This window comes from Cygnus atratus, chromosome 20, assembly GCF_013377495.2.
Source record: "Cygnus atratus isolate AKBS03 ecotype Queensland, Australia chromosome 20, CAtr_DNAZoo_HiC_assembly, whole genome shotgun sequence".
Lineage (NCBI taxonomy): Eukaryota > Metazoa > Chordata > Aves > Anseriformes > Anatidae > Cygnus > Cygnus atratus.
This window is the reverse complement of record NC_066381.1, coordinates 7,889,879-7,902,619: the sequence shown is the minus strand read 5'-3', so window position 1 is coordinate 7,902,619 and position 12,741 is coordinate 7,889,879. Positions and strand designations below refer to the sequence as shown.

General features: G+C 43.7%; 2 protein-coding genes across 2 annotated transcripts; one reads left to right on the top strand and one right to left on the bottom strand.

The window, feature by feature from the left end:
• Positions 1 to 49: 49 nt before the first annotated feature.
• CTNS (cystinosin, lysosomal cystine transporter) lies at positions 50 to 8,880 on the top strand. Its single transcript, XM_035560891.1, has 11 exons — positions 50 to 202; positions 655 to 773; positions 2,036 to 2,114; positions 3,325 to 3,409; positions 3,500 to 3,603; positions 4,585 to 4,716; positions 5,482 to 5,581; positions 5,676 to 5,795; positions 6,897 to 7,067; positions 7,496 to 7,613; positions 7,952 to 8,880. Exons 2-11 carry the CDS (start codon positions 665 to 667, stop codon positions 8,080 to 8,082), a joined length of 1,149 nt encoding a protein of 382 aa, XP_035416784.1. The 5' UTR covers positions 50 to 202; positions 655 to 664; the 3' UTR covers positions 8,083 to 8,880.
• Positions 8,881 to 9,098: 218 nt separating this feature from the next.
• Positions 9,099 to 12,740, bottom strand: TAX1BP3 (Tax1 binding protein 3). The gene is made up of 4 exons (XM_035560893.2): positions 12,625 to 12,740; positions 11,292 to 11,411; positions 10,927 to 11,004; positions 9,099 to 10,665 (listed from the first exon to the last, which is right to left on the bottom strand). Exons 1-4 carry the CDS (start codon positions 12,661 to 12,663, stop codon positions 10,528 to 10,530), a joined length of 375 nt encoding a protein of 124 aa, XP_035416786.1. The 5' UTR covers positions 12,664 to 12,740; the 3' UTR covers positions 9,099 to 10,527.
• Position 12,741: the final 1 nt, after the last annotated feature.

Here is a 12,741-nt window from a genome sequence, read left to right as displayed (position 1 = left end):
ACCCCTCCTCACAGAGCCGCCGGCCCCAGCCCGGCGCCCGCCCCGCTCTGCCACACCCAAGATGGCGCCTCCGGGCGGCCACAGCGGCGCACACGCGCGAAGGGGGCGTTAGGCGGGGAGGCGATAGGCGGCCGCCTCACGTGAGGAGCTGAAAAGGGAAGAGCTCGGGGTGTGTGGGACGGAGTTGCAGTGCTGAGAGGAGGTAGGTGTTTTTTTCCTCTTAGTGCCGCTTCCTTGGTATTAGCGTGCCCTAAGGTGTGGGATGGCGCTGCCTCACCGTACCTTCTGAGGGGAGAGTGTTGGGGACTACAAGTCCCAGCGTGCACCGCGTCCCTTCTGGTACAGATGGGGAGGGTGGGGGGGCGTAGTGGTTGCTGAGATTTGTAGTCCTGCAAAGGGGGGGGATACCTCAGGGGACGGTAGCAGAGTGGCAGGAGCAGGATAAGCTTTGAGGGGGGAAGGCTTTGTCAGGGGAGCGTGGGCAGACAGAGGCTGAAAGCCCAGTGTCCTTTGGAGAGTGCTGAGGGCCCTTCAGCTAGGCTGGGCCAGGGGCTGTGGTGCTGAGGAGGGAGCCATTTTGCAGTGGGGAGCAGGCTGGTACCCCCTTAAAGTTTGTAGAACCTGAGCAAGGCCTTCTCCTCGTTTTTTCTGCAGCTCTGCCACCATGAGGATGAGATATCTGTTCCCTCCTCTACTGTACCTCATACCTGTGCTGCTGGGGAGTGGTGGTGTTTGGTCATCCCTGCTTGGGCCTGCAGACCAGCTCCAGAGTGGTAAGAGGTGAACAAGGGTAGCTCCTCAGTATCCCCAGTCATCTCCCTCTGGGGAGATCTGTGCCATGTTGCCCATCAGCTCTTCTTTCACATGCTGCCTTTGACTTCATGTGCTCATGCTGAGGCACTCTAGTGATGGAGCACTAGGAGAGTGCAGACACTCCCCTCAGTTGAAGGAGGTTAAATACTGGCTGGTGCAGTCAGGGATGAACTAGGGAGCTCTCCTGCATTTAAGTAACTTCTTAAGAATGCTGTGTAATATAAGGTAACAAGAAAGATGCTCGTCACTGCAGATAATGCCTATGTAACTTCCTGCAAGAAGCAGCTTTCATATTTGATTCTTATAAAGAAAATATTTTCCACTTCTTTCCAAATATGTCTGCTTTCAGAAGGCAGACAGTACTCAAAACTGTTATGTGAGGATCCTGGCAGTGTAGAGATTCACAGTTATTCTTACCTCAGAGGCTAACTGCTGGTGTTTGCTACTTCACTGTATCCAGCCCATGTATTTCCAGTTCATTATTTCAGTTCTAGCTTTCTTGAACCCTACAGTTCAGGAGACAAAATAGGGTGTCCATTACTAAACACAATATTAAAAGTAATAAAAAAATCAGGACAACCTCTTTATTGCTCTTTTTCTGGTCTTAAATAGATTTGTTGTTCTTGTCTGTCACTTTTGACCTTTAAACGTACATATAGGAAAAGACTTGGATTCCAAAATTGATGATGCACGACTGGTTTATGGTTTTGATGTCAATTGTATTGGCGTTGTAATATGACCCCCTCTCAAAACATGACACACTATACCATAGCTGTACTGTTGCAAAGCGTGCCCTATAACAGCAATACATCTGACCACTATAGCAAGGCACTTGTGATTCTTGAAGTATTATAATTGTAAATATACGTTATTTGAAACATCTGGGGACATGAAGAATTTGTCACTCAAGCAGTAACTTTAAATTTTGAGTATTGTGACTTCCAAGTTGCTGGGATTGTATCAAGAAACAAGTAGCGAGTTTTAAGTATTCTATAGCTTTGTCTTGGCACAAACTCTTGCTGCAAATCAAATATTTAAATTGCTTCCTTGTAACTTGTTCAAGTGGCAGTTACTTAGTTCTCCTTTTAGGTTGTTTAGTTCCCTTGAAATAAGCAGTACTCCCTTTGGTGTTTGGTGAAAGTGTACTGGTGTTGTGTTGTTTTCTGTTTTTAATCTGACACTCCAGGTAGTAATGGACAAATTTTTGTTTATTTCCTCCCAGATGGAGTCATTGTATTGTCTGTCCCAGAAGTGGTTTTGTTAGAAAATGGAAGTTCAACAAATGTCACGATATCTCTGAGGTAAAATCATGGTTACAACTTTGTTTTCCCTTTGAAATAGGGAATAACAAGAGGGTAAAACGTAGCTATATAGTTAAATTTCCCTGCAGACTTGGTTAACTTCTTTTATACAGAGGGACTTCTACCTGTGTGTGACTGGCTACTTCTAGACCAGTAAATCACTTAGTACCAGTTTGGACCAAGACAGTGCAGCAGTCTCTGAAATGGCCTTGTATAGTTGGTCTCTGGTAATATCCCATGCCATTTGTATGGGAAGTCAAGCAGGAAAAGACATTTTATACTGTCTATCTTGTATTAGCTTATTGAACTGTCTCCCATATGTGAACCTGCAGCTTCTCTATTTCTAAAAACTGATGCTTGAGAGGAACTTGCACTTCTTAGAAAGATCTCAAATTACCAAGCAAGCAGAACTCACCCTTTCTAGCAAAGAAAGGCAGCTACCCCAGAGTAGTGGCTGATGCATCTTAGTCGTATTGTTTAATACAATACACTGCTTAGCTGTGTTTTTGTTGTCAGCCTCTTCCCAGGAAAGAAGCATTAAATACTTAGACTTTGTCATCTGACTGTTCCCTTCACACACACCCCTACCTTTGGGATCTCAATGTAAGAATTGTGACGAAGGGGAAAATAGCAAGACATGGCTGCAACAGTCCAGAACTCTTAATTCTGCAAAGTAGTATGTGGTACTGTGATCTCCTTCATGGACAAGTACAGGCATTTGAACCTTATGATAATCTACATACTGCTGTGCAGCTAAACCTCCTGGACAAATGCTTAGTGGAGCTCTGGGGGAAAGCTTTGCAGGGCTATTTTACTTGTTTGTTTTTAATCTTGCATCATGGCCATGACTTCTGCCTGTCATCACCCCAGTACATGTCCATCATTTCTGCCCCTCTTAGTCCCCAGAATCCTACCATTGTAGGATTTTGCTGTAATGCTCTTCTCTGCCATTTGTGTGGGGTAGAGGGAGGCAAAATGTGGGTATGTAACTGTTTAATGCCAGTCGCTTTTTCAGTTAAAAGAAATAGTATAGTGCTAACGATCTGGTGTTGGTGTTCCTCTGAGTACTACGTAGGTACTGTACTGTTGTGTATGGACTGCCCACTGCATTTGCTGCAGCTGTGTAGAGTTAGTAAATACTTTCCCACAGCCCTGAAGCAGTCTTTGTGAACTCAGGCACCAGTCTAACTCGGCTCGTCTGTCTTTTCAGGGCTCCATTAAATGAGACACTGGTGATAACTCTTAATATTACACACTCATCAAAACACAGCACCATTGTTGAACTACCTGACAAAGTAAGTGACAGAATAGACTCCTGACCTTATGCAAAAGCCTAGAGCTGGTATGGTGCAACTCTCCTTTCTTCCCTCCACTTTGCCTTGCAGGTGCATTTGCCTGCAGGTCACACTGAGGCAGACTTCCAAGTGAAAGCAGATGATGTTGGACAAATAACAGTTTATCTTTATACCAGTAATTTCAACTTAACTGGGTGAGAAACTGGTTTTTAATTCTACTTAGTATCCTACTGCTTCATAAACTCTGGCGTAATTATTTCCTCCCTATAGTTAAGTAGTTGCTGGGACATGGACAGTATATAATTGAGAAGATGTAGTGACCCTCCAGTAATCCCCGAGGTATTCAGATAAACATAAAGTATGGAAGCAGAATGGTAATCTTGGTATTTTAAACTTATACCTAGATGACTGTGACCTCTTATGGCTCCTTAGTCTGGTTTTAATAGCCCTTCTCCAAAGTTTCAAAACTACGTGTCCTGATCCAGGAAGCATTTGGTTGTCAATGTCTACATGGATGCTATTCTTATATTCTTACTGTCCAGAGCTTGTTCTGGAGTACTAATAGCCTTGTGCAGCTGAGTACCCACATCCTTGTCAGGAGATGCAGGTGTTTTCCTCCCTAGTTAGCAGAGCCATCTGTTCACCAATGCTAGTCCTCTCTAACAGGAAAACCATCTAGCAAGATGGAGAAAAACTGGATTGTATTTCCTTGTCCAGATGCTACTCATCAACAGGCTACTCCTGTATTACTTCCTCATTTCACTTCTCTTTTTAAGACTCGCAGGAATTGCAGAGGTAACCATATTTGTGAAGTGATCAACAGGACAGGCCTGATCATGAGGCTTTGCTGGCAGGGCATGAAAAGTGAAACTGCTCTTGCATAACAGACCCCGTGCTATGACACTGGAAGCCATAGGCACGAGATGACCTTTTTGAATAATAATAATAGAAATGAAGAGTGGAATGGGAAGAAAAGGCTAGGTTGAATGGCAGATGTTTAAAACTTAACAGGGATACTAAAGAAAGGGAGGAAAAACTCAACTGAAACCAACACTGAATCTTTATCTTGTCTTTATGCCTCAGTTCTGTTTTTTCTCAAAGCAGAACAAGGCAAATGGTCCTGAAAATAAGTGTGAGCAGAGAAAATAACTCTGTTTGTTTGCATTAACCTTCAGACCTAGGATTCAATTTCAAGTGATTCACAGCATCATAGTGAAATATGCTGATGAAGTGATTGGCTGGATCTATTTCCTTGCTTGGTCTATCTCCTTCTATCCTCAACTGTTTGAGAACTGGCGACGAAAAAGGTAAGGAGACTTAAGATGTGTTTTCAAGTCCCTTAAGCGCATCCGAGAACAATATTCCTGGGTTTCACTTTCATCCACCTTGGTTCTTGTGAATTATGTATGGAAAAACTGGGGCAGGAGGAGAAGCAGGGCAAAAACAAGGCCTGAATAAATGCAGCCCCAGTGCACTTCTTGTGTGTGCAGGTCAGAGGAATTTACTTACATTCTACAGACACCTAATTCTAAGGTTTGGCATCCAGTAATAACTACTGATGGAGGATGCTTTCTGCGTTCCCTTTGGTGTTATGTTGTATATCACCTGACCAAGCCACTTGTGCTGACACCTTCACAGTTGACTTACCTTGTGAGCTGCTTATCAGACAGCTCCTTGTAGTGTTATCATTAGACTAGCTCCCCTTAACCTAAACGACTGCAAGTAGAAAGGTTATCATACATGAAAACTAAAGCATTCACTTTGGCTAAGATGCACTACTGCTACGGATTTAGGCTGGCATGGCTTTATCAGGCTGGCTGAGCTCATGGAAGGGTGAAGTTAAACAGCAGCAACAAACTTGGCAGTGAGAACTGTTGTGAATGGCATATGAAGGATATTTCACCTTCCTTCCCAAGAAACTCCACATCATGTTGTCAGAATGCCTACAGCTTTGGCTTGCATCAAAAATTGCCTATCAGTCAGCATGTTCTAGGGATAAGCCATCCCTGGAGCTGCCTATAACGCTCTCATTTCTCCTACTTTTTTTTTTTAAATTCTCTTTCCTTCTCTAGCGTTGTCGGACTAAGCTTTGACTACATTGCATTAAACCTTACTGGCTTCATAGCATACAGCGTGTTTAATGTTGGACTCTTCTGGATTCCTTTAATTAAGGTAAGCACAATTTTCCCTAATATTTTTAGGGGGCGTGGGTATCTACATAAGGGAGTTATAACACTTAGCCTGTTTTGGTTTGCCTTATGCTTAGGAGGAATTCTTACTCAGTTATCCCAGTGGAGTGAACCCTGTGGCTATCAATGATGTTTTCTTCAGCCTCCATGCAGTAGCTCTGACACTCCTCATCATAATTCAGTGTTGCATCTATGAGGTATGTCTCAGTGCTAGCCTGACCTGGTAGCTCTGGCAGAGCTCCCTCTGCTGGATGCCTCACCTCTCACTGTGCTCAGATCCACTCCTTTTGGGCCCTGAAGTCATCTTCACTGCCTCTCTGTTCCTTGATTTTTCTAGAAGCCAGGCTTCACAGTCCAGCTGCTTTATCTTTCTTGAGCTAATAGCTGCTCCAGTAAGCTTTGGTACTTCAGCCTCATGGATGTTCTGAGCTTATAAGTAGACTCCTTAGACTCAAAATAACTAAGGTAAACAGCCAAGTTCATAAAGCTTTCGAACAGATTTCTAGCCAGCACATGGATTACAGTTCTACACAGTACAAATGCTCATACATGCTTTCTGTTTCCTCACCTTTTGAAGATGCCTTGAACCAGGAGATGTCCTTAGTGATTCCTTACAACTCAAATATTCAGCTTTTGAGTGCAGATGTATTTAGTGGGTAGCATTTTCTCTCCACCTCCCCACTTTTTCTTACCTGAAACAGCTGCAAAGGCCTATTTATAATTCCCACTCCCTTCTCAGGTGAGACTGATTAAGTCAGGTGCTCATTGTAAAACCTCTGATCTGAACAGATCATTTGTTCTAGATAGCAACCCAAAACAGAAATAAATACTTCCTCTGATAATGCTAAACCCAAAACTCTAATAGCATATTTATCAACAGTGAGTGTGATAGTCTTTTCTAGTAAAGAACAGGGAGACAACTATGAGTTTTACCATAATGGTCTCAGCTCAGCAGCCTTTTGCATTTGTGTTGATAACTTCAGACTAAACTCAGGAGATTGATTCAGTGCCACATCTGTAACATAGACATCATAAATCTTCAAAAAATACTGCAGCAATATTTTTTTCCACTTGCTTATGGACAATAGTATTCTGAACAAATGCTTTGGAATATTGTACATAAGCTTTTGCAAACCTGCAGCTGATTGCTTCAAGTTTCCTTGTGGTATGTACCTAACTGGTACAACAATGGGTGAGGACTGTAACCTTGCATAGTACTGAGCATATTCGATACCTTACAATGTGCCTGGGGACATAGGGCCTAGATTGGTCCAAGTATATCTGCACTTCTCTTTCAGAGAGCAGACCAGAAAGTATCCAAAGTTGTTGTTGGACTACTGGCACTTGCATGGATCTTCACATTTACAACACTGTTTCTTGCTGCAGCTGAGGAGATGACATGGCTACAGTTCTTATTTTGCTTCTCTTACATCAAGTTAGCAGTCACGTTGATAAAATATTTTCCACAGGTAAGCCTGAACTTTTCTCGTTTTATGCTATGTTACTGTCACTCTAAGCCTGAAGTGTATGTTCTCAAAGGTCTGACTAGACTAAACCAGCAATGGTTATTTATTAGTTTTTCACAGACAAAACAGTATAAAGCTCCTATATAGTTTAACACTTAAGTCTTCTGTATATCTCAAAATGTTTACTTTTTGGGATTGCTCAGGGTACTAAGAGGTATCCCAACTAAGAAAAAGCCCAAGTGAACATAGACATCAACTGTGAGCTTTCTTTCCAAATTGGAGTATCTTTACCTCATTTGAAGACTGGAACAAGACTTCCACTAACTAACATGATACCACAGCAGAAAGCAGAGTCCTGTGTGGTTTTAGTCCTGGCTAGGTGCTGAACAAACAGGTACTACAACACATTAAACTTCTCATTATGCCCTCAGGCATACATGAATTTCCGTCGGAAGAGTACTGAGGGATGGAGCATTGGAAATGTATTACTAGACTTCACTGGTGGAACCTTCAGCCTCCTGCAGATGTTTTTGCAGTCATACAACAATGGTAAGGCTGGAACTGAACTGGTGGGGGCTTAATGGGGTGGGAGAACTTCATTACAAAGCAAAACCCTGTAGGTTATCTTGGGAGACTTATGCTACAGCGTGGGTAGCTGTCTTTATGCTAAGACTAAAAGTCTATTTTGCTTAGAGATTGAAAAATACTTAGCTATTCTGAAGAAACCACGGGAACAGTTATTAGCTTTGCACAAGCTGTACAGGTCAGTCTCAAGGAGTGTTTAAGTAGTCTGGGTAACAAACACGAACTTCTTTATGTCTATCATCTTGTAGTCTCAAGATAAGACTAACCTCTTAGTCATAACACTCTAATCTTGTGTTTGACAGATGAATGGAAATTAATCTTTGGAGATCCAACCAAGTTTGGCCTGGGTGTCTTCTCCATCATCTTTGATATTGTTTTTATGGTTCAGCACTACTGCCTTTATAGGAGATGGGGGTATGAACCTTGTGAATAACATCTCTGAAGACAAAAACTTTAAATTGAACTTGCCCCTATCCTGGCAAAGGGATTTCAAGATGTCTACTAGCAGCTATCAGAAATACTGACTCTGATCTCTGTTTATTCTTTGATCTGCCCTGGTATGGAATACAAGCTGCCTTGCCCAATGCTGATTGCCAGGTGCCTTGAAGGACATCAAGCTATCTAGCCTCTACTTGCAGATGGAAGGTTTGTGCCTGTTGAAGCTGCAAAGCCAGCTTAGCTTGAGCTGTCCCAGCAGCATGTGGCTCTCTTCCACTATCAACAGGAAAGAGACCAGAATTGTCTTTTTGATTGTGCATCACTTCCAAAGAGCCAAAGTTCTGGCTTCCAAGAAGTTGAGATCATGTTGATGCAACCACTTAATAACTAAAGCAGGTCTGTGAACTTCAGTGCTGCTGACTCCTTACAGACCAAACCATGCTGTAACAGCAGTCATGTTGGCTGGCAACAGCAATAATGGTACCCGAAGGAACAATGAAGTTCCTAGCAAAAAAAAAATAAAAATACAAATGTTAACTCTAAGAGGGAAAATAAAAACACTGAGAATAACCTGAAAATATATTCCTAGCTCACTTGAAGCTCTTTCAGAGGTGCTAAGACAAGTGCTCAGATAACTGCCTGAATACTTGTGGTGTACTATCTTAATCTTTCTAGGTTCCACTGACATGCCTTGAACCCTAAACTGTGGATAGTAAAGATCAGATTGTCAAAGGGATTGTTTCAAAGTGGATCATGTTCATTAACAGCCCATTAATTAAAGGTCTTAAGCACATTTTTGTTTCTGTGCTACTTTCTAACTACATGTGGTATGTTGCAGGTAGAAATCAAGGTAAGCATTATAACCTTTTAAAGTAACTTGAGGGGAATCCAACAAATACTTGAATGCTTTGTGTTCATGTAGACCACAATCCACTATGAGCCAGAAAAGAGGTCTCAGGTGGAGGCATTCAAGTGATATGGCCTTCCTTCAATGTAAAGAGGAACAGCTCGGGTAATCCAACTCTTGTTTTATTGTGTGTAAAATCAAGTGAAATAGCAGTACAAATAGGAGTGTATCTTTACAGTAACAAAAATAACTTCAACTTGAGAGCCTTAAAACTTACCACTGAATTCTTAAGTTACAAAATTCAAAAGCAGTACTGAAGTAATTCAAATAGATATAAAAATGGTAAGTAGGCATCTGCTGGTGTGTACAGAAGTCTGAGATTGATACAACATGTAAATAGCACAGCAGTAACATACTGAATAAGTTAGACTGCCCCCTTCTTATGTTCTATTTACAAGCTTACCTGAAGACTGCTTAAGGAAAGTACAGATATGTATCAACTGAGGTGGATTAAAAATGCCAGGTTTTAGCTAGTTAAACCACTAGGAAGCCAGATAATTAACTCAGTGGTGCAGCAAAAATCTTAAATCCTGTGACATGTTGATTTAAACAATGTAATAGCTTACCAGAAATTTAAATTTGGTTAAGAGGCACTTTGACAAGTTACTGGCATATTCATCTCTTCAATTAATAAATCAGTGATTTGAACAGTCTTATGGAAAAGAGACCAAAATCTACCCCAATAGTCCGATACAAGTGGAATGAAGAACTGAAGACTCTGGATACAAGCAGCTCTCTTGGTAAGTTTAGCAACAGCACTTTCTCTACCTGCTCATCCTGGTCCATAGTGTTTTTTTTATTTAAACTTGATTCATTTGATATTACAAATTACTCTTGAACAAAGAGAATCAAGTTCTCTGACAATGAAGCTGAACTGTACTGTCTAGAACTCTTTAATACCCGTGAAATGCACTAAAACTATCCCAGGTATTAATAACTGTTACTCAGCTTTTTTTTTGTCTGAAGAGGCTGCTCTGTACCAAAAGTCTTTGCAGTAAGCCATAATGCCCCAAACCCTTCAGCAAGCTCTGTCTACCTAACACACAGTGTGAGATTAGTACAGTGCTCTTCCCCACAGCAGTGTGCAACTCTTAATCCTGGCATTTTAACTTGATAGCATGGGAGGACACAACAGCTCACTTCTACAAGTGTAAGCACAGCAAAAGCCTCTTATCGTCCTTGGTAGAAACCAAATTCCTGTTGAAACAGGAAACCTTCGTGCTCCAGAAAAATCCTGTCAAAAGTGAGGCTTCTCCAGTTTTTTCCTTAAATAAAAGGGTTTGCCCTGTCCTCCTGAAAGCCATGACTATTATAAAGCCTTCCCGTGTACCTGCAGGGAAGACTTTAGTCCTCTCGGAGTACTTCTCTAAAGTTTAACTATTGTCAATTACACCAGAGAAAATAAGAGTAGTGTTTACCACAGTTAGGAACGTATATTCCTTCCAGAATCTGTTCAGCTCTAGCCTTTGCTCCCTTGCTTGATATCCAGTCTATGCATCTCCCTCCCCAACCCCTCCCCAACTTCATGATTGATTAGGACAGCATGGATTGCTGCACAGCCTTCTGCAGAGATTGCCTGGTCACCAGCAGCCGCACCACTTCTTCATTTCTTTTTGTCAGCCTCTTCCTAGCTTGGTCATGGGTCACCATTGTCATATCCCAGCCATTCACCTAGAAAAGAACATAAAAGGCTTCAACAGGCAAAGAGCAAGTCTTAAAGCAAGCTAGGGCAAGGCTGTATGGACTCGCAGGTGTCCTGTAACTGTCCCGTAAGTATATCTAGTACATCATTCTTATGCCACAACTCTGTTTATTTGTAAGCCCTACAAACTGCCCTGGAAAGTACCCAGAAGACAGAAGTTCTCCCAGCAGAAGCTTATCTGTAGTGTGTACCTGGTACTGGATTGGTACTCGTCTTAACTTGGCGTTTACCTGCATGATCTTATCACCAATCTGAAGTCCTGCAACTTCTGCTGGGCCTCCTTCTGTCACCCTTGTTACATAAATGCCCTGGAAAAACAAAAATTGAGTGTTAAAATGAATAGCTCTTATGGAAGGGCTGTTCTACTGGCAATGCAGAAATGCTTTGTAGCACACTACAGGATTTTAGTTAAGAACAGGTTTGTGCAGTGTTGGAGAGAATAAAAGGTGGAGAGCTGGGTAAGTTAAACACAAGCTTAGCCTGCAAAGGATAACAACACTAACTTCAGTCAACTGTGTTAGAGGGCAGAATACAGATGCACTCCAGTAGTGCTTGCTCAGCCTAATTGCTATAAAAAAAAAACACTGCCTCTGACCTTGTCAGTCTTATCTTCAGAGAAAGGATTTTGAGTAGGATCCTGATCAATGCCACCTCCAATGCTGAATCCCAGAATCAAGTTGTCACCTTGGCGAAGCTTATGTATTTCAATTCTTTGCTAAAAAGAGAAGATAAGAGTACTGTGATCACTGAAATGAATTGCAAGAAATCTTAAGACCTAGTTACACTGAGCTATCAGAGATACCATAAGCTTCCAGTACCTCTACGAGAGAAGGCTGTATGGCAGTTTTGTAAGGGTAATAGCCATCCATCAAACCTGCACACAGGGTAAGCAAACAGCTCTAAAACCTGCTGGCAGCACAGAACTATCACATAGCACTTGTCATCTGTCAGCTGCATGCAGCCTTGAAGTGACAACAGTTGGTTCTGAGCTGTTCTCAGCCCTACCCCAAACACCAGAACAGGAGGGGATCTGCAAGTACAAGGGCTGTCATGCCATTGTATGGCTAAGTGCCTAGTCACTGTACTACCTCTGCCCTGAGAAACAAGGGGGAAAACATTAAAAAGGAAGCACATCTCCTTAAACACAAGTCAGGTCTTGCTGACGAATAGTCACTCATATCTTGAATCATCTCAGGGTTTTATCAGAGTGCCTCCTGTTCCTGCCTCACCCTGTCAGTGAGAATAGCAGCCTATTAGTGGGATGGATAACTTATCAACGCTGCTGCAATCCAGAGGTCGGTTCCTTGCTGTCTGGTGACCGCAGGCATCTGACAAATGCTACCCACTGCCTAAGCACTGTACAGCTGCCAGCTCTTACAATTCTTGAGCTGACACAAAAATCCCAGGCCTTAACTCAAACAGTAACGACTCAGGGGGCTCTTCTTGAACACCTCCATCAGGGTGCAAAGTGTGGGGTGAGGCAGCTGCCCCGTGCCTGGGGGCTCCCACACAGACAAGTGGTGCAGCAAACCCTGGCTGGGTTAGTGGTGAAGCCGCCCGAGGCGGTTACACTCGCTTACATCCCAACTAGGGGAGGAAACACCAAAAGGCCTCACTCGCGCTGCTCCCATTAAGGCAATTACCGTGCTGTAAAAGACAATTAATGCACCGCAGCCGCTCTCCTCCACCACCCTTGGCCAGCCGCTCGCCCAGCCCCTGCCCGCAGCCCGGCACAAGGCTGCAGGCCCGGGGAGCGCCGCCCGGTGCCGAGCTGCCGGCACGGGCACAGCCTCGCCGGGGGGCCGAGAAGCGATCGCGTCGGGCCCGGCCCCGCTCGGCGCCCAGCGGCGGGGTCTGCCCGGGGCCAGTCCCCCTCGGGTCCCCCCCTCCCTATAGCAGCCCCCGCCCCGCCCCGCGCCGCGCCTCACCACGACGGCGGTGACCGGCTGTCCCGGCACGTACGACATCGCCCCGGCCGCGCTCCCGGTCCCAGCCCCGCCGCCGCCGCCCGAACAAAAGCCTCGCCCGGCCCCGCCCCGCCCCGC

Bases quoted from the DNA above. Each gene is read 5' to 3' on its own strand.
- TAX1BP3 (XM_035560893.2), bottom strand. From the start codon at position 12,663: ATGTCGTACGTGCCGGGACAGCCGGTCACCGCCGTCGTG. The intron at 11,412-12,624 runs GTGAGGCGCGGC...TTCTCTTTTTAG, and splicing joins AGCCGGTCACCGCCGTCGTG to CAAAGAATTGAAATACATAA. The intron at 10,666-10,926 runs GTAAACGCCAAG...GTTCTTTTCTAG, and splicing joins TTGGTGATAAGATCATGCAG to GTGAATGGCTGGGATATGAC.
- CTNS (XM_035560891.1), top strand. From the start codon at position 665: ATGAGGATGAGATATCTGTTCCCTCCTCTACTGTACCTCATACCTGTG. The intron at 2,115-3,324 runs GTAAAATCATGG...CTGTCTTTTCAG, and splicing joins AATGTCACGATATCTCTGAG to GGCTCCATTAAATGAGACAC. The intron at 3,410-3,499 runs GTAAGTGACAGA...TTTGCCTTGCAG, and splicing joins TTGTTGAACTACCTGACAAA to GTGCATTTGCCTGCAGGTCA.